This window comes from Fundulus heteroclitus, chromosome 16, assembly GCF_011125445.2.
Source record: "Fundulus heteroclitus isolate FHET01 chromosome 16, MU-UCD_Fhet_4.1, whole genome shotgun sequence".
Taxonomy (NCBI): domain Eukaryota; kingdom Metazoa; phylum Chordata; class Actinopteri; order Cyprinodontiformes; family Fundulidae; genus Fundulus; species Fundulus heteroclitus.
In genome coordinates this window covers 33,161,437-33,182,845 of record NC_046376.1, presented here as the reverse complement: position 1 = coordinate 33,182,845, position 21,409 = coordinate 33,161,437, and the positions used below count along the sequence as shown (strand labels likewise).

The following is a 21,409-nucleotide window of genomic DNA, read 5'->3' as shown; positions in this document are numbered from 1 at the left end:
TTATTATTATTATTATTATTATTATTATTATTATTTTATTATTATATTATACTTATCTCGTGTGTTGTGAATCAAAAAGGGGCGTATTGCTTCCAAAAAAGGAAGAACGTGACGTAGAGCTGCGTTTCGCCCATTGGCTGGAACTGTTTGTAAAGAGTCGCTCACGTGTAATGTGCTCGTGAATGGGAGGGGCGAAAGCAGGAGCGTTTTCTACATCTGTTTCCATCTTCAAGATCAGCAGGAAAAGCCGTTGCAGGTAATTGTGTGTGTTTTATCTTCTCCCGTCGAATCCTTGTGTTAGTTGTTTATTTTATTTTTTTTTACTAAGTAAGGTTATCTTCTTTCTTTTGTTTTGGTCCGCTATTGTGCGTCTCCTGCGCAGCGCTGGTGCTGAGTGGTTTCTCAGTGTGTTGAATTAGCGCTTTTACTACGTTACTACTATATTATCTTACCGCCACGGACCGATGCTTTTGGTTTACCGTTAAAGCGCGGATATTGCCTTAATTGCTTTTGTTTTGCTTATGAAAGCTTAGTTTTCCTGCTCTTTGTCTGTGGGCGATTTGGTCGGTCTGCCTGTCAGTCCCTAAATGATGTCAGATTCCCAGTGGCTCCTTGCTAGCGAAAGCATCTGACTTTGATCACGTTTCCAACTACGCGCGTGGCTTTAGAAAACCAACCGACTACTTTGGGTTCGCTGTCGCTTCTGAAGGAGTGGTGCTGAAGTTTACGCAAGTCTGACTTGTTGGGCCAGTTTTGTTGGGCCGTTGTGGCCAGTGTGTAACGTAGAGGCAAACTTCTTCTATATTTAGGGCTTTATTAAACCAAAAGTCTGCTCGAACATTTTAGAATGTGACGAGTCACAGCGAGGGAGAGTGGCGAGTTATGGTGTGATGCTTTGCCTATAATGAAGCTAGTTTTAAGCCGTCTGTACGGCCCAGCTGAAATACATCCTCTATTTGTTAGTTACCACATAACGACGCCAAAACTGTCCGCGCGCGCCTAGCACGTGAGTTCCCTCCCACCACCAGTGCTGAGCTCATCCTAACTTCTTTTGTCCTCGAGCCTGCAAAACCAGTCTGGCGTCATTGCTTTAACAATAGCACGCGCAGATGGATGGATGATTTAGCTACACAACTTAGTACATGTTTATGTAGCAAACAGTTTAATTTTAAATAAACACACAAAATGAAACCACGCAAGGTGAACAAATAAAACAGATCAACTCCCTTCCAATGTAAACCCCTTTTTCTCTCTCATTCTGTCATGTAACAGCCACAAACTTCTATATAGTGCATGGGCGGTTCTAGACAGGAGCCAACAGGGGCTAGTGGCTCTGTAGAACTAGTCCTGGCCCTCTGTACTGAAGATACGATACTTAATATGTTGATTAGAGCTGGCACTGAAACCGTAACTGATGGTCCCCCTAAACCAATTTTATTTACCTTCACAGTTTTACTTTAACAATCATTTAAAAATAGGATCACAGTTTTTCATCTGCTAGATCTACAGGCAGTTCCAAAGCCGCAAGTGGCTCTGGCTCACTTAATATATTAACTGATAAAATATTGCCATGTTTTTTTTTTTTGTTTCATTCTTTTCTTCTTTGCAGCCATGAAAAGACACATTTCCCCCCTGGTAAATTTGGTCTAGAACCACCACTGATATAGTGTGTTGGGGTTTTATGTGGCACACAATGGAAGGAAAACTGCACTTTTTTTTCAAAAAAATATTTCACAAATGTCTTGTCGCACATTAGTATTAAGCCCGCTTTACTCCAATACTGAATATTACACCCAGTGCAATAAAGCGGCCTCAAAAGCTGCCTAATTAGTAAGTTGACTGTGACTGTGTGGCCACTTTGTTCTGTGAACGTCAGGTATGTTAGAGAGCAACGGAGGACGACACTGAAGAAGTGTGATTTCTTTTAATGTATTATTACCAAACTGCATCCAGTGACGGCATTTAATTATATATTTGAATTTATTGAAGTCGTGTATCTAAGAAAATATACAGAAGTCGTAGTCATGACGTGATGAAATGTGTCACAAAATCATTTTGCAGTGCACAGTGCTCATGTTTCTTTGGGAAAAAAAGCTTTTACTAGAGCGCATGGGAACTGGAGACAGATAGGTTTCTATCTCAGATTCCAGACCTGATATAAGGGACACACTATCAGAAAATGCATTATCTAACCGTGCCAAGTATCTCTAAAGTACCGCGCTTTTTGGAACAAAGGTGCACTGGACTTTATGGCGCATTACATATTCTTCCCAAGTGAATACGATTTTGAACTTAAAATTAGAACAATTCATCTCCATCATCTTTTTTCAAGTGCAGAAATATCTAATTATCTTATTTTAGGGGTAAAAATACTCATTCCATTGGCAAACAGTCTTATTAGCTGCTGAAATCAAGGAAAATACACAAATTTCAAGAAGATTTTACTTACTTTTGGTTCCCTTTTTGCAGTGCGCCCCTCTGCGTCCACAGCTCTCTATCCGTCTCTGCATGGAGGACAGAGTAGCTGGACCACACTGCCCTGTTTCTAACATAAACCCAAAATAAATAGAACTTTTATATTGAATTAACCTTACTAGGTTGTTGTTGCTAGCGCGTACTCCAGGCTCAGGCATGAATACACTTCTAGTTTCAACATTACAGTCAGGCAGTCTTGTAGACAGCTCAGGGGTCCCATCAGGTAGTGACCCAGTGTACCGTGAAGCTCTGAATATCCATCGAGCGGAGCGGCTTCGTTGCTAACCAAAGTCATACTTACACATTTTAACAGATTTTAGAGCGCATTGTACCACGTAAAATCAGTCAGAAAGCACAACGCTAATCATATATAAGGCACACTGGATTCTAAGTGCGCCTTATAGTCCAAAAAATACAGTAGTTGTCCTGACGCAGAAGGGTAGAATGTCATATCTTGCACGATAACTCAACAGGTCAACAACTAAAAGCGTCTTTTGTTTTTTTTTGTGCGTGACATGATTGTGTTTTGATATCATCAGGAAGGCCAGATAGAAGTCACACAGGGTTCAGGACCAGATGAACAGGAAGGATATCACGGCTAGAGATAACTGTTGTACTTACAACAAAGGGCTTATGTACGGCCATTAGCGCAGATGCTGAACACGTGCAAGGCCTTTTCACAAATTGTCACGTTACAACTAGAAGCATCAATGTATTTTCTTGCAGGTTTATTTTAAGACCTTTTAAGACCACTATGAATGAAATTTGTTACAACACCACACCTTTAAATTATCCCAGAAGTTTTAACAAGGAACGCTTTTATCGTTACCAATTTATTTATCAAAGAAGATTCAATTTTCTTAAATAAAAAAGATTCAATTATCTCACTGTTGAAACTGATAGAACAGCTATCGTCTGAACCAAAGTAATCTTCCTAACACAGCCGTAATATATGTTTACACACATCCTCACCCTACGTGTCTCAGCTCACGCCCTTCAGCACCAATCTCAGTTTCTATGGATTTTATGTCTGGTTCTGTTTTCTCCGGAGCGACAGCTGCGATGGAGTTTGTCTCCATTAGGGCTGATTCTGAAAACGTACTGAAAGTGGTTCGGAAAATCTCTCACAGCCCGCTGGATTTGTAGAAATGATTTGGGTGCTGTTCTTAAAAGTATCTACTTTGCTAATTTTTTTTTTATTGTCACAGTTTAATGAATGGCATAACAAATATTTCCCAAATTAGACAGAGAGCTGTGTCTTGTGAATGTTAAAGATGTGGTATTATCCAATGAATCTAAACTTTTCATCAATAAGCGGACATCTTTACTGATTCCTGATGAATATGTTTTCCATATCAGACTCATTTTCCTGTTTACTTATGGTAATGCACGTTACTTTGCGTTGATTGTTCTGCAGTCTCAGGGTGTTTAATGAACTGCTATAGCATAAAAAAAGGAATCAATTCAAATTATTTAACCTAGATTACATAGTTTGGAAATTGTTTTTTTGTCCTTTTAAAATAAAATCCGTTTCAAAGGTCCCTAACTTGACAGTCCATTTGAAGAGACAGGTTAAAAATAGGTTGCTTTCATTCAGCAGGGATAGGAAGCTGTCCTGAATCACCCTGAAGGCCTTTTCAAAGAGAAGTCACAGAACTCCAATATTTAGCTTTTCTTTTAAATGTCTTGTCTGCTGAATCAGGACTGATAAAATAAAATATGAAGAGTGTTATGTCTGTGCTCTTTTTGCCTAGATCTCGTGGGGTGAAACGTGACTTCATCAGACCAAACTGTGTAGCGCGACACAAAGGACACAAGGAAAATATAGATAACATTGAAGGTCTCACAAAGATCATCATTTTTAAAGCTAGCATCTTTACTTGTTGGAAGACCCACCCTGCAGGAAGGCTCGCTGAGCATTTGGGGATATTGAAGAAGCCTTGATTGGTTTTATTGCAGCATTTCACAATATGGGGGGCATTTGAGAAAAAGCAGCAGAACAGTTCAGCGGTAATTTCTTCTAGAGAACACAGTGCATTTCTGTCAGCAGCTACTGTTTGGACACTTGTAAAATCCACCAGGCAGTTAACTCGGGCACCCCCGCCCCTACGTTCACATACCCACAGTGCAGCGACTGTGAGGCGCGGGAGATGGGTGGCAATCAGTCGCATGGCTGCATAGAGAGAAACAAACGGAGAATTGTTTCCATCAGGTGGTCCTGGAAGATCGAACGGCAGCGTCCACGCCGCTCAACTACAGCTTTGAGAGCAAAGGAGAGGAGAATTAAACTTACTAAAGAATTTGATTCACTAAAGTGTAAAAAAAAAAAAGGTGTTTCTGTCAAATCTGACTCTTTCTGAGTGTTTGCAGGCCTCTAAAGTCCAAAACAAATCTTTTCAATGATTTTAACAGCCATTTACGATTGTTAAATTCTTGTTGGAGACTTCAGCATTTCTATTGACAGACTCCAAGGCTGCCGATCACCCTGTTTGACCGGAGCGCCTGGAAAACTGGGCCGGCCTCTCTGGGACAGCACTGGGCTGCTTTAAATCCTACTTAAAGGACAGGCACTTTGTGTCTGTAGGTAGCTTTACACCAGGGAACACAAAAATCACACACAGGGTTCCCCAAGCGTCCATCTTTTCTCACGTTCTATTTGTCTGCGGCACTTTGAAAAGGTCCTGTTACTAAAATGTGCTCGACAAATAAAGGCACCTCGCCAGTGATGAGGAGAGTTTCAGTGTTCCTCCACGTCCAACGAAACGTGCCTGTTTCTGTTTATTCAAAAGACGTTTAGAAAATCATTCACCATGGTCGTTCCACCCGACAGCTTCCGTGTGCGGGTTTGGCCTATCACATGACAATCTCTATAAAATACGTTGACGTCTGTGGTTATAAAATGAAAGGGAGGGGAATCTCGTACTGTGTTGTCAGCCAACGTCTGCTTGGATTATGCCTCCCCTCTATTCAAAGAAATGGTTCAAATGTTTGAAGGGAGGTTCCGTTGATGAGTGTCGGCCATTCGTCTCCGTCCTCCCTGCAGCCAGTGACTGACTGCTTAGCGCTCTCCTTGCTCGGGTCTGAAAAGTTTAATTGAGAAATTAGAGCTCAGAAATAACTTTTAGAGGAGGTTTAACATCAGACTACTACTTTTTCCTGTTTACTTTTTGATATAAACCAGCCATTTGCCAAAACAAAGCTTAAACGCGAGGTTTCACCGTTGTCTTGTGTTCAACAGCAATGGCGGAGGCTCATCAGGCGGTAGCGTTCCAGTTCACCATCACACCAGAGGGCATTGACCTGCAGCTGTCCTATCAGGCCCTCAACCAGATCTACCTGTCCGGAGTCCGATCCTGGAAGAAGCGAGTCAGCCGCATGAAGGTGAGCGTGTTTCCTCATTTCCTGGTGGCGTGCAGGGGAAGTTTTCATGGAAGGTTACGTCTTCATCCGTCACATGCGAGTCCGTCTCATTTTTGTAACAAAGTTCCTTTTAAGTGTCTTTATGAAATGTCGTTCAGTTTGGCGCAGATGCCCCACTGGATGAGCTTGGAATTGAGACAAAATAATAACTAAAAAATGATGGATGGACAATATATCGGCATTAACATCAACATCGGCCAGTCATTTTTTTAACATATCGGAATCGGTCCGATAAATAAAACTGGGCTGATATTGACATCTGTGTTTATTTCCATCGAGTTGCCCTCTGTGCCTGTGTTTCAGGAGGAGGAGGGGATGGGGTTGGTCACAGGTTTGTTTTTGGTCCTGTGTCAGTAATGCATTGCAGCCAGGATTGTGGGGTTTTTAAATGAAGCAGAGATGCAATGTCAGCAGTGTGGTCGTTTTTCACTGTCGAAAGAGATGCACGAAAAGCAGCGTGTCAGTATCGGTACAAAACTGTGTAAAAATTCATTATCCCTGAAACGTAAACGACACACACACATTGGTAAATATCAATTATCGGACATATAACGGCAATGTTAATATCAGATATCTATATCGGCCCAAATATTAATATCGGTGCATCCCTATTTTTTTTTTCATACGAGATGTACACCAGGTTTTAAAGGTATGATACCAAAACTAAACAAAAACTCTTCTCCAATACTGTTGCTATGGTTTGAATTCATTTTAAAGACAATGGAGAGGGTGACCAACATTTTCTCTGGCTGTATGAACCGTAGAGTAACGGCGCTGCCACCCCCACCTGTTGCTGCACATTCATGGCCAGCTGGCTGAAAATTGTGGAGACTGAAGGAAGTCCACTCATCACTGTTGTTTAAGAAATGCTGCTTTAGAACTGCCACTAGAAAGCTACAAAAACAAATGATAAAAGCAGCCAACTACAGGTTTTCTCCCCAGCAAAAAACCTTAAATGCTGGTTAGAGGCTCATTGACAATGAGGGACAGTATTCTTTACAATGAGTCATTGTAAAGAATACTGTCCCTTTTTTGTGATTCTCCTCCTAATAATGTAACACTAAGCACATTCCCTTTCAAACTAAAGCTACATTTAACAGTTGTCTCTTAAATGTTTTTTTTTTTACAATCAAACAAGAAACAAATGTTATTCCTTTCATTATTCTAACGATAATAATCAATATATTGTAGTATTTTAGCAACAGTGATACTTGTTTCTTTTCTGTTTTAAATAACAGCAATAAAATCACGCTAATCATTTTTGTTTTTACATTTTGGTGTAAATACTAAAAAATAGTATATCATATCATTTTGTTGTATTATTATTATTTTTTTTACCTCAAGAATACAAAACGACCAGGGTGCAAAATGAGGCACCGACACTACATTTTAACATAACAATAAATTCAGTTTGGGGCATCAAGTTCATCACCTTTACAGTTAAGAGACAACGAGATTGTTCCAAGACATTTGCCACAGATTTTAGCAGAAAAGAGTTTGGCTTTATAAAATTGTATCAGTGGTTTTTGGTACAGGTTTTCATCCATCCACTCATTCTAACTTATCTCCAGCACTCATTGGGCAAGCGGTGGCGCACACCCTGGGCCGGTCGCCAGAGGTTCTCTACAGATGTTCTCCATCCAAAATGTTAATGGGTTCACTCACATTTGAAGGAGATAACAACAGTAACAATGTAACAGATCATTTGACGGTGATACACATTTTCAGCACGGCCCTTTGTCTTCTGTGCCGAACGAATACAGCGTTGCTTTAAACCTGAACACATGCTGGAAGTTTTGTTCGTAGCTAAAGTTTGGAATTCTAAGTTCTGCTGAAGTTAAAAAAGTGAAACAGACAAAAAGTGTTATGTGAGAGCTCCCATTTATCACTAAGCCTGCTGTTTGGGCATAGCATGGTTTCTCCTTCAGCTACAGTGATGATTAAGAAAGAAATGTTGACTGAACCAGCGCCTTTAATCTGGGGTTCTCAGACTTGGGGACAGCGACTAAAGTTTAAACCAGTGGCCTTACCCCGTATTCACACAGACTCCATCTGTGCATAATCAGCTCTGTCAGAAATAAAAGCCGTTCTAGTCAACGTGTTATTTCCCACCAGCTCTGTGGTGCTACGGCATGACAGAGAGCCCTCCTCCGTCAGCGGTCAGAGATATGGATCAAGTATATTTGTGATGGATGACAATTTATAAAAACCAGATAAGCCAGGCAGCAAGTGTAAAGCAAATCTAGTGTTATTTCAAAATAAAGGGAAGAGGTGGGCGTGGCTTTCTGGAAGTGTGAACGGATCATACGTGGATCCAGTTTGCATCGCCGCATGACACATTTTGCAGTGGAAAAGCGGAGCGGACAACGAACGCTGTCAGTGTGAAGCTGGCATTAAACTCCCGCACCCTTTAGATGCCTCTCTGTTCCAACATACCCGACTGCAGTTTGTGCTCATTAGCCGAGCTCTGAGCTTGGCTGCTTGCTAGTGATGTGGTTTAGCCATTTGATTCAGCTGTGTTGGGCAAAAGGACGCATCTAAAGGTTGCACGACACCAGCCCTCACGTATCTGAGTTTGAGACCAGTGGTTTAAAATTACCTGGTTAAAAAACTAGGCAGGTTTTTACCTTCTAAAACCGTATTTACCCAACTCTGGATATACTTCATCAATTCCCACTAAAAAAGGCTATATTTAGCATTCTCCATGCTATATGTTTCCTTTTACGGTTTTTACCCATTCTTTAAAGGTATACTATGCAACCGGGGTTGATTTTCCAGCGAGGCTCCCCCCAGAGGGCGAAAGTAAAAGTGCACTGTCATAAAGATGCTCAGCTGTTCTGGTTTCTACGTCAAGCCAGGCGCGGTTGTTTTGAGCTTAGCAGACAGGCGAACGCAACGAAAAGTGGAAAAAACGGCAGTACAAACAATGACTAACACAGTGAAGGTATGAACATCAAGCTTCCCGCAGCGCTATCGCGGCCACCGCCTCGCCAGTTTTATTATTATTATCATTATTTTTTATTTTTTTTATCTTGGCGAGACGCTACCGCCGCCGCCTCGCCAAGCCGCAGCTGCCGCGGTAGCGTCTCGCCAACATAAAAAATAAATAAAATAATAATAATAATAATAATAATAATAAAACTCGATATGCTTGCATGTTTATTTGACGTTAACACACGGTTCTTTGTTGTTGCTTTCGCGCGTGCATATAGCTCTTGCAATTGCAAGTGCGGTATTTCCCCCACAGACCCCCAGGGCGGCCGAGAAAACCTTTGTTCGACCTGAAATGACTAATTTAATCATCCAAAACGGTATGGAACACATTAATTAACTGAAAAATGTTGCATAGTATGCCTTTAAGTTTCTTTACAGCAACTGCCACTGATGATTAATCAGTATTTTCAGCTTGTAATTAAATCATACTTTAACCTAAAATACAACACACAGTGTTCTACAGTTTCAGTTCAGGGGTCCGTTCTTCGTACGTTGCTTAAAACATCCGAGATCAAATGATACATCCAAGATGATTTCATCCGGCTAATCATGATCCGGCTAATTGGGTTCTTGGAACACACCTGTTGTTTACGATTAGTATGGCTGGATTAAGTTATCTGAGACAACTGCGCATTCATGCGTTTGTTTAAAAGGGGAAATGTATCGATAGTAGAAACAATGATCAGCAGCGCTGCTATTGGCTGTTCAGCATGGCCAAAGAACGCCCACAGTTTTTCTCCCAAGCAGAACACGAGCTTTTAATGGAAGGTTATGATGAATTTGAGTCATTAATTAAAACACCTCAAAATCTGTTAACGCCAGGAGAGAGGGCTGGCAAAAAGCAGCAGACAAATTAATGCGTAAATACTGTCCATGGTAGATGTTTCTATCACTTTCTACAGTATGAATTTTTGCATTTTAATAATCTCATATTTACTTTGTTCTTTTATATCAGAGCCTCCACAGGACCCACTAGAACATGGGAACAAGTAAAAGTGAAATACAAGAATATTCTACAAAATGGTAGCCTTTAATTGTTATACTTTATTTTAAAAAGGCACTTGTTATGTCAAGAGATACAAATTTCAGTGTCATTCCTTAGACACAGGAAGTAAAGGACGCGTGCAAACTGGGAATTTTAAAAACAAAAAAAATCTTTATCCATAAAAAATAAAAATGTTCCTTTTCCAAGTCATAAACAGTTTACACGGTAAAACTGTATTGCTCCGTGGCTAGATAATCCATCCATAGTTTTTTCTAATACAATATACGGCTCGACAGGAAGCAAGCCTTTCAAAGTAAACTAAACTTCACAATAAAATGTCCCGAACTAATCTTCTTACTGAGTATGATAAAAATAAAAAGCAAACCATCATACAAATAACTTAAATATTTTAGATTTATGGCTCCAACACCACTTTTTCCTCTTTAAAAGCCACTGTTAAATGATGTGTTTGTCTGTTTATACCAGCCACCAAGAAAATCTCTCTACAATTACACTGTCGCGCTGCGCTAAAGGATCCTGTCTATTGCGCAATACGCGATTAATTCGAAAAACTCTGCAAATTATTCTTGCACCTTCCGCAACAGGTTGCAGTCGTAAAAATGGACATGGCTACGGCAGACTTCCCTATCTCCTCCGTTTATACAGCAGTGATCTAATCTTGTTTACATGAAATAAGCCTGCTCTCGAGCAGGCTTAAGCTGGCGCACATGTTGCTATGACAACAAGTACAGGAAGTCTTTCGAAGAACCAAACGATCCAAGATCATGCCAAATCGTCAACAATGAAATCCTGCTAACTGAGTTAGCGACGTACGAAGAACGGACCCCAGGTGAATAAATGGACAATTCAAGACGAGGTGGAAGTTGTTTGTCTGAGGCTAGCCCCACGTTGTCCTACAGTATGTCTAATCTAATGGGCCCTTCTGCTTTATTTTTAAAGATACAAACTATAACAAACAATACAACGTACACCGAACAGTTGATCAATTAGCATTAATATACATTGTCCATTTTCCCTCAAAATCTTCGAATTTTGCTTGTTGCAACCTTACCGTAAAATACTGTGAATTTCTTCGACAATGTCCGTCAGTTTTTAACTGTAGGTGTTTCTTGTTTTCACCGTTCGTGTGTGATGGTGGAACGCTTTCAGAAAGAACTGAGCAAAAGTCCAGTTGCCTCCAATTTAACTCTATGGCCCATGTTTTGGGCCATAGAGTTTAGAGCCAAACTGGCCCTCTAACAACATGAGGAAAACAATGTGCAGGACACTATTTGTGATTGAGTATAGAAAGTTCTGTATAAACTACTGAGAAACTGACCAATACATACAAGATTAAAGGAAATACGTTTGATTTCTGCCCACAGAAAAACAGGCCGCCACTAATGGAAAACAGAGCTTAAAGTGAGATCGGACTTTAGTGTGTTTTTCATACCTTCGCCCGACTAAGTAAGAAATGCCCTTTTTCCTAAGATGTAATCACGACTTGTCAGTACCCGTGCAGGTGTGTCAGGCTTTACAGCGGTGTGCAGGAATGTGATTTGTGAACAGGAAGAGAGAAGGCCAGAAGACTCTGAGGAATGGTGTCAGTTCACAAACATGAATCTGTAAAAGTCTCAAAAATACAGCAGCTGGATACTTAATAAAATGCTGTCTGGTCAGTGGTGAAGCTGTTTTATAATGTTCAACAGCTTAGCATGCACAGTAGTCTGCCATGAGCACCTCCTGAACTCTGCAGGGCGTGTGGTCGCCCAGAGGGTGTCATGTCTGCCGTTTGGGTTCTTCTTGCCTGTTACGGGGCCTTGCAAAGTGATTTACATCCCTTTGACGTGTCCACATTTTGTCGCTTTAGATGTGATTGGAAAACGTTGCACCCGGTGGAGGAGTGGAGGGAAAATATTGAGTGGCTTTTCCAAATTCTTTACAGATCAAAAAGTAGAACGGGTGGCAGGCATTTGTTTTCAGGCCGCCCGGTTGAATACTCCAACATGTGGAAATTTAAAAGAAACGTCACGTGTCAGCTTTCTGCTGGAGGCTTCAATGCTGAAACGCAAGATTCAGAAGAAATGCGTAAGCCTCTGCTGTGAAAAGGAGGCACAGGATCAGAGGTCAGCTCCCCGGGTCCAGGTCCTTCAGTTCCACCTGATGCCACTCAGGGAGAGAGAGAGGGAGCCTACGGACACGAGAGGCCATCATGTGGGGGAGTCCGGGCTCATTCCAGGGCAAACTGGAACGTTCTGCAACCTAGATCCAAGAAGACAGTGGAAGAGAGAGCTCAGCGAAAAGGAAGTCCATATATGGCCTGCAGTGTAACAAAGACACCCGCCACGCCCTGCTCACCTTAGAGACTCTGCTTCTTTTCTTCACAGTATCATTAGTGTATTAAACCCCTCTTTATATGTTAATCATGTTGGTACTCACGTATGTTTAGAGCATTGCTAGGAGCTAGGGTTGTGGAGCTTTTCAGATTTCCTTTTTAGCTTTTCAGAGATTTCGCTGCTTGAAGTTTTTTGGGGGGGCGTGAGAGATTCGGGGATCCCACCCACTACAGGGTGGGATCCCTCTGCAGGGCGAGACCGAAGCTTTTTTTTGTCTTTGTTCATCTCTGCCTTTTAGAAATACCTGAAGAAGAAGCTTTTGAATCTTTGTCAGTCTTTTATAACCTGATTTTTGTATCTGTTCTTTTTAACCTTTATTAATTTTTGTCCTGTTTTGATCACATTCTTTTTACTCAAAAACTGCATCTCTTGGAGTTTTTTTTTTTTTGGTAAGTGTCCTTCCATCCTTTAAAAAAGTTTTTGGTTCTTGATTGGGTAATAAAATAAAGGCATGTGCGGAAATTTTAAGGTGCATTATTTTTGGCACCCTCCCGGAGTCACACCGTTGGTCCTGTAGGAGACAAAGAGGGTGTTTTCTGTAAAGAAATACAGAACTTAAAGAGAGATGAGAAAAAAAAACGCTCTTGCTACAAAGAAAAAGACACAGTAGCCCTTCTTGCTGGAGTTCTAGTGATTCTGGCTCTGCTCTCAACAGGTTCCCCCATCCTGTTCACTCATAAATCTCTTCTCATTTCCATGTGTCTTATATCCAGAGCAGCCGTGTAGGTTTTATATTTTATTTTTATTTGTTCTCTGTTCTATTTTTTTCCTATTTTTTATTTTAAATCCCACCCACTCTAGTAAGCTTGATTGGGACATTTATTTCCAGCCAGAGTATATGTAAACTCCCTGGAGTAGGATACAAAGGTGTCAATTCTGCTGGGGCCTTTCAGGTTTATCTGATTAACTATAGCACTCATTGGTTAAAGTTGATAAACTAGGACTAGCCTTGGGTCAAATAGGGTCTAGGTCAGCAGGTTGAGCCGACGATACCAGCATTTGCAGACTAGCAGCTGCAAGTCTTTGAGGGTCTGGTTCTACCAGCTCTGTACATCTGGAAATGTTTATCCATTTCTTAACTGCAAAATTGTTTGAGTTTAATTTGATTTGCAAGAAAAGCAAGAAAAAATGTGCATCTGTGTCAATAAGCAGCTTTTATTGTCTTGCCTGGCAATGCAGCATTAAGAATTGTTATCTAAATGCCAAAAAGAGCCCAAGAGGTTTTACTTTCACAAGTGGAGCCTTATTGGTTTCGCCATAGTGCTCCGCTTGATTTATACATACAAGAAGCTTTACTAGATTTTATGCTGGGACAGTTTCATGTTAAATGGACACAAAACAGGGAAGTTAAAGGGGAAAAAAGGGGAGAAACAGTTGAGACAAAATGCTTAAACGGAGAAAATGTGAAAGAAAACGAGGAGAGGAAAGGGAAAGGGCAATATGACACCCTTAGTCTGCTTCTACACCTGCCAAGAAAGATATAAAAAGAGCAGCAAAACCAACCGATGAGGTATTACAGGTACAAACAACCAATACCTAAATACTCACTGAAGAATATAGTTTATTATTTAATACAAAATGTGTGAAGACAGCTAAAGATAATAATGGGGGTTTTGTGTATAGAAGTGAGTCTGTAAGTACCTGGATCCAAGCACCTGTATTTGTGAAACGGTGTTTGTGAAAAGTGCGCTTGTGTATGAAAGGTTTATCCATGAGAAAAATGCTCAATAGTGGTTGTGAAGAGCCAAAGACCCGTAAAGTAAAGGTGCCCAAGAGGGGCCAACACAGGAAATCTGTTTCCCCCACCCAAGGGAAGAGGAGAGGGGGGCCCAGGAAAGCCCCCAATAGTCACAACACCGAAGCCACCGAGAGCTCTGGCGAGGAGCCTGTGGACTCTGCCTCCAGCCATGGGCCTCAGGAACCCGAGGCTCAGGGGCGCACCGCCCCCGGCAGGCAAGAAGAAACCAAACGACAGAGCCATGGGGGATCAGGCCCCGCGAAGCAGCCATCAGGAGTGAGCCGGCGCCTGGCCGAGCACCCATCCCCGGACACCGAGGACCACCGACGCACCAGCGAGCCACTCATTACTCCAATCCTTGTCTCGTCTCATGACATCCCTACCAGACAGCTCGCTGCACTGTTTCCATGTCTGTTAAATTTAACGTGTCCCTATACCTTTAAAACTTTAGATCTCTGTCTCTGTTCTTTTTGCCTGTTGCTTTCTGTCTCCATAGCGGATAACCACACTTGGCATCCATGTATTAGCAGGCTAGGCTATCTTTAGACAAGTTGCATAACAGTCCCCTACACAGTTATTTACATTTATATTAGATTTACAGAAACGGCATTTGATGAAAATCCTTTGATACAATCACTTGTCAGAAGTTGAGATGGTTTACAGACTAACACCTCATGCCCTCAAGGTGCAGGAGATCAAGTGTGTAAACAGTCAATTTTAGATGAGGAAACATGAAATGCTAATATAAAGAAATGATGTGGATTTGGTGCAATCATGCGAGGTCTTTTCTTCTTCTGTTGTTACAGAACAGTGTCATAAAGGGAGTGTATCCTGCTAGCCCGTCCTCGTGGCTCTTTGTTGCCGTAGGGATCCTGGCTACCATGTATATGCAGTCGGATCCCAGCATGGGGCTCATCGCAAAGATCCAGCAGCATCTTCCATTAAGGTAAGCAGGTCCTGGATGTGTTGGTTTAACAAACCACCAAAAAAAGTAACAAAGACAGTGTCAATGTAGAAATACAGGGTATACTACAGAATGCACACACTACCATGACTGGACTTCCTACATACAAACAAAGGCGGTGTTACTGAAAAAGTGTGCATTGTGTTACACCTGGCAAAAAACTAGCCATGCATTTCAGAAAAAGAGGATCCTACCAACATTCAACGGTGGTGGCGTAAGTTTGATAACCCGGGGCTTTTGTACTTCTTCAGGACCCGCTCAAGTTGCTGTAGACCAAAAACAAAATGTGATTACATCGTGAAGTCTGCTTTCTAGCAGAAAATGCTGATTCCAGCCTTCAGTTTGTGAGCCCAAGTGCTCCTGGGTTATTCTCCCATGAGCTTTTACGTCACTGTTCTCCTCCGTGGTGGCAGCACACTAGTTATTATGGTTAGCAGGTGGATGGGTACTTACATGGTGCCAGGTTCCCCTAATAAGTGACATATTCATTTGAAAACTGCACCTTGTATTCTTTGGGTTATCTTTGTCTTGTATTTATATTTGTTTGACCTGAAAGAAACAAAAACAGATGAAATTAGTAAGGGGTCAGTTACTTCTCCACTTTTTTCTTTTGGAAGCAACAAGTAAGTCTCCAGTGGTTCCACCCCAATCTTGAGTCAAGTCCCAAGTAAACACACGCAAGTCCTAAATCAAGTCCAAGCCCTAAACTTTGGATTTTGAGTCTCACGCAAGTGATTTGATCATATATGCCTGTCAGTCCTAGGTTAATAATAAATCACTTTTAGGGTATTGCTGAAAGGTGTTTTTGTGAGCCAGAACAAGCAGCAAAAGCAGCTGAGCTTCAGAAACGTCTGGGAATCCCTGCTGACGTTGCCTTTCACACTAGACGTTATTCAAAACAAATTAAACAGCTAGTAAATAGAGAAAATAATGAAAAAGTGATCCATAATAAAATACAATAAAACAGATGTTTAAAAATTCTGAAAATGATCTCCCGGTTAACCAACAGTGACGGTACAGACCTGCTGCTACATGACTAACAGATCATGGAAATAGTTAGCTGAGTTATTTATCCAATTGTATAGAAACAAACGTTGGATTCAAGTTGATTTCTTTATACATGATTCTGGCGCCGCTATCTGCCAGCATGGATGCAGTGACTTTGTTACAGTTCAGGCCTAAAGCTCCCAGACATGCCGCGCAGACAGAATAATCAGAGGAAAAATCTTTCTGAATCATCAAGAAACTGGAAATCTTACTCCAAACCTTAACATTGCAAGGTAAGCAATTGCAGAGCGTTCCGTCAGAGGTTAAAGCCAAGTTGTAATCGTTTCTGGGTTCACATCAAAGTTAAAACTTTTCCAGGCCCCAAGATTAAATTACCAGACAGTCGCCTCTCAACTGTAGTTTAAAGTCCACATGTTTCACATACTTAAATGTATTAATTTAGCGATTTGTTCTCTCTCGTTTTACATCTGGGTTTAGGAGAAGTTACAATAAACCAGCTAGGAATCAATACAGTTTACCCCGTAAATATATTATTCTATATTCTTATGCTTATATATATTAGGAACTTAAACAAAGAAGACCAAGTGATATTTCTGGTACCTTTAGTGTCATTCTGTTTTGGAATTAGGCCTACAATATAATTATTCTAAGAAGAATTGAAAAAAAAAAAACATCTAAAAGCTGCATTTGTTATTATATTAGTATTTAGAAATATTTGTTGGTTCTTTATAAATTTGAGCCAAAGTTTAAAGTAAGTCTTTTCAATTTAAAGGGTCAGAGTAGAAGCAAAGTCAAAAGTATTTGGTGTGAAAGTATCAGCCGGCTCCTAATTATGTTGCGATTTATCAGGTTGTGTCCGAAGTCATTAAATCTATGCTTCTTTTTTTCTTTTTTGTGTTTGTTTGGTTATAAATGGTGGTTATTTTAACGAATATAAAGCCTTGTTTTACTAATCTTTGATTCTACATTGTAAATTGACTACCCGTTTTAACCACCAGATGGTGCTGTTGCTCTTTTCGAGTCTTATTTCTTCACAGCCAGATTTGAACAGGAGAGTTGTATGTGGTTTGATCAGATTTGATTTGGTCTGTCAGAATTCATTCGAGAACAAGCTTTGTGATGATTTGTTTTCTTGTTTTTCTCTGTAGTCTCCATGTTTCCCTCAGCAGTCAGGGTCAAACCATGGTGTCAGCTCTGGTGTTCAGCACTCTGCTGTGGCTCTCCCTCATCCTGGCGCTCCGCTTCTGCCTGAAGCTGCTGCTCTCCTACCACCACTGGATGTTCGAGCAGCACGGGAGAGTTTCCAACACCACCAAAGTCTGGGTGGTAAGACAAGTTGCTTCTCAGCGTCACTGCGCCCTGCTGTGGCCGCTCTCATTTGCATTCTTGACAATTGTTTTTGTTCACATTTTTTGTAATTTATTAACAAATTTGTGATACAGTAGATTTGAATTTAAAATCTGTAAAATAAACTGTTCTCTTCATAAGCTGAGTTATTTTATGTGATACACCCTGGATTCTTTATTCTTATCAGAGTCTGATGAGGTTATTTTCAAGAAAGAAGCCTTTGCTGTACAGCTACCAGACCTCACTTCCTCACCTTCCTGTTCCAGCCATACAAGACACACTGAGCAGGGTAAGTCTTCTTCATCATATATGATATCTACTGTACCTGGCAAAGGTATTCATACCCTCGTAAATTTTCCTTTTTGTATCACATTACAGCCACAAAATCGAATATATCAACACCGCTGGATTACCTGTTTTTGTCTTCCTACTAACTGCCTGTTCATCTCTCAGTATCTAGAGTCAGTGCGCCCTCTGCTGACGGATTCAGAGTTTGAGCGGATGACAAAGTTGGCCGATGAGTTTGAGTCGACCCTGGGACACCGGCTGCAGCGCTACCTCAAACTCAAAGCTCTGTGGGCCACCAACTATGTAAATAATTTGATTCAGACATTAAATGAGAAAATGCTAATTCTTTGGTGTGCAAAGCATCTTGCTTCAGTTGCTTTCTTTCTTTCTTTTTTTTACACAACATCAAAGTGTGAGAGTGTGACATTTATATCTCGGTTTCTTGCTGAGTTACTGTTTCCAAGGCTAATGGTTATTTGTATTTGTGATTTGATCTAGTATAATTGACAAACCAGGGATTATCCAGCATTGTATAGAACATATGAAATTCATTGGAAGTACTAGTTGGATAAGTCATCACTCACAATTGTTAAAGTCTAAAGGTTTCTTCTGTAGAATTGTTTGTTTCTGTATCATTTTGGGGAAAAAGAAGAAAACTAACAGATATGTGGTTTGTGTTCCAGGTAAGTGACTGGTGGGAGGAATATGTCTACTTGAGAAGCCGAGGGCCAATAATGGTCAACAGTAACTATTATGGCATGGTAAGAATCTCCTGCAGCACCACCTGTTTATAGCTTTGTTGTACAGAAATTATAAAAAACAAAGCCAGTTCTAAATCAGTGTCACTAAGTCACTTTTATTGACTTAAAGCCTCATAATGTTAACATAGAAATGAAAAATAGCATTGAAAAAAAAAAAGATATAAAAACATCCTTTAAAACAGACAGATGTGACAAGTTCCTTATATACTCCACATTTCAAATAGCTCATTACTTTTACGGTTTCCTTCTGTAAAATGTAGTTTTAATCAGTGTTAGGCCTGGTCTCAACAAGCCCAAGCTCCAGTGCCTATCTGCCTATCTTTTCCCTACAGGACTTCCTCTACGTGACGCCAACATCGGTGCAGGCAGCTCGAGCAGGAAACACTATTACTGCTCTCATGCTCTACAGACGCAAAGTAAACAGGGAGGAGCTCACACCGGTGAGAATATACACATTGTTGGACCAAACAGCTTATTTTCAGATTTTTAAATATAGCTCTGACTGGTCAGATGTTTGGGAAGTCAAATTTGTTTTTCAGAATTGTAATATAAGAAGAGCTGTTTTCTCTATCCTTCCTACTGAGAGTGATCATTGTTTATATTAAGTACACTGTATGTAAGAGCAGTTGCTGTAAAACAGGCACTTGACATACAGACACTAAAAGCTCAAAAGGACAAGACAGGTAAGGTAAGTTTATTTATATAGCACTTTTCAGTAACAAGACAATCAAAGTGCGGTACATGAACAGAAAAAAACATTAGACACACATAAGAAAAGGAATAAGCTAAATAAAACCCTGACTAGAATTTTTTCATGCATTAACAAACATACAGAAAAAACGAACTTTATCACAAAAAGATTCTAAGAAAGCTACAGCTTGAGGTGTTTGATCTGACCTTTCTGACAGTACAGCTAAAACAGAAAACAGGGAAAAAGCACAGTAGAAGAGGTGTGTGTGTGTGTGTGTGTTTGTCTGTGAAGTGTGATAACACTTGCAGCCATTAGTCTTTGATAGATTTGATAGATTTTTTAACATTTCTAAATCAGGCACAATTTACATAATACCCAAACAGTACCAAAAGAACCAAATCAAAGAGGTACCAACACTACACAGTAAGAATTAAGTGGTGAAATAATAGTCTCATTAGAATCAGACTTTTTTGTAGAAATAGAGATCCAAACGTTTCTGGCACCACTTCACTAGCATTCAAGGTACATGAAGAAGGTCAACGAACCTGTAAGATGAATACTTCAGCAACACTTTAAAAGAGCGATAAGCGAAATTTCATTATTTTAGATAGAAATAACTAAAAAATAGTGGCGAGAAGAACTAAAAGGTGTCTTTTCAGATGGACTATGGTACGTAGTCACACTGCATTTTCTGTGTTGTTCTCCAGTCTCTTGTTTACATAGCTGGGCCGGCCATGCGTGCATGTACGTCCATGTGAACAGCTGGCATGCAGGGTTTAGCCACTCCCTGCCCTAAAACGCCACCGTCAGAGTAGTATAGTGTCGAAGCAGCGCACATCCAGCAGGTCAAAATAACCTCTTACTAACAGCATTATAAAATTATGGGTTCTTTACTTCTTCACTAGACATGTTCCTCAGAATTGTGAGGCTGTTTTGCTGTGTAAATATCATTTGCAAATATGCGCATACAAGGTGGTAAGAGGGGGAGTGGAAAGGGTGGAGGGGGTGGAGAGATGTGGCTTGTAACACAACTTGTTTTGGTCTACAGACAGTGCTCAAAACCCACTTAGTGGTGAAAAATCATTTATTCCTTATAAGTATAAGGAATAAATGGCCTCATCTACATCACACTCAATATTTTCCCTTGCAATGCACTTAGGGAAAAATCTTCTTGCATGCCTGATCCATCCTTGACATGCCTCTGCATCTATATTGTGGGCAGCAGCGATCATTGCATTGAGCAAGAGCTTCTGGTCATAGGAGCAGTGATCATATACCTTCCATCTCCATGCACTGAATAATTCCTCTATAGGAATAGATACAGAAATATCTGTATATACTGTATAGCAGCAATACCTGTTCTCCAGTCGAAAAACTCTTACAATAGATGTAACCATGTTTCTGTTGAGAACAGGTTGGCCTCTTTGTCCAGTCCCTCTAAGTGAAAGGCCATGATTTACCACATGATCAATCACAGTTGCCCAAATTTCATCTGCAACTTGAGCCATTCCAGCTACACTTCCACCTCGCAAACAGACTTTTCCTCAGACTCCTCTTCCCCTGAGCCCTCTACCTCTTACTCTGACTCTCATCTGCCTTAGACCATCCATGCTTGCAAAAACAACACACAACATGGCACCTTTTAAGGCCTGCAAACAGATTGCAAATTGAAAAGTTGTGTGAAGAAGTGCTTCAGTGATTTCATACCCATCAAGAAGTTTCTAAGAGCTTGGAACATATAGTTTCTGTTTGGCTACCACAGCTAAAGCAATGGAGTTTGGACTGCATGAATGACATCTGTGTTAACTGATTTGCAAAAGGGTGGGGAAAATGTGTCAAACCAATGAGAATGGGTTAACTCATTAGCAAGAGGAGTCTTTTGCTCTGTTGAGATGGTGATGATGAAAACTGAGAGGTAGCCAGTTTCTTCAAACAGGTCAAAGCAATCAATAAAAACTGTAATCCTGTGGCACTAATGGCAATTTTTTCACAGTGGGCTGACAGGAAAGGGAGTTTGAGTGAGGGGGAAGACATGTGGCCAAAGACCTCAGGCCGTAATCAAACGTAGGTCAGCCATGTCGAGGACTAAGGCCTCCGTATCTGAGTCATGTTCACTACCCCTGCGCCATTGGAGCACGCCTGGGGAACCAGTTTTTTAACTGTTAGCCACTAACCAGCTAAATATTAATAGATGGACCTTTGCCTAATGGAGAGACGTAAATTCAGACTGGAAAACTCACCTGTTCCCCTTCTGTCTCATCATGCGCCTATGATCCAGCCAATCTGTATCAAGTCCTCCTCTTACCTCAGCCAGTCATCCTACAAGACTTTGCTTAAATGCC

At 40.8% G+C, this 21,409-nt stretch overlaps 1 protein-coding gene across 1 annotated transcript in view; it reads left to right on the top strand.

Annotated features, from left to right (window-relative positions):
* The window catches only part of cpt1cb (carnitine palmitoyltransferase 1Cb), a gene marked incomplete in the record, with an annotated part of 56,655 nt that overhangs the window by 21,552 nt on the left and 13,694 nt on the right, over positions 1 to 21,409 (top strand). The window contains 8 exon segments of the mRNA XM_036148528.1: positions 205 to 256; positions 5,714 to 5,856; positions 14,815 to 14,954; positions 17,129 to 17,306; positions 17,515 to 17,616; positions 17,781 to 17,918; positions 18,299 to 18,376; positions 18,709 to 18,816. Coding sequence (XP_036004421.1) covers positions 5,716 to 5,856; positions 14,815 to 14,954; positions 17,129 to 17,306; positions 17,515 to 17,616; positions 17,781 to 17,918; positions 18,299 to 18,376; positions 18,709 to 18,816 — 885 coding nt within the window.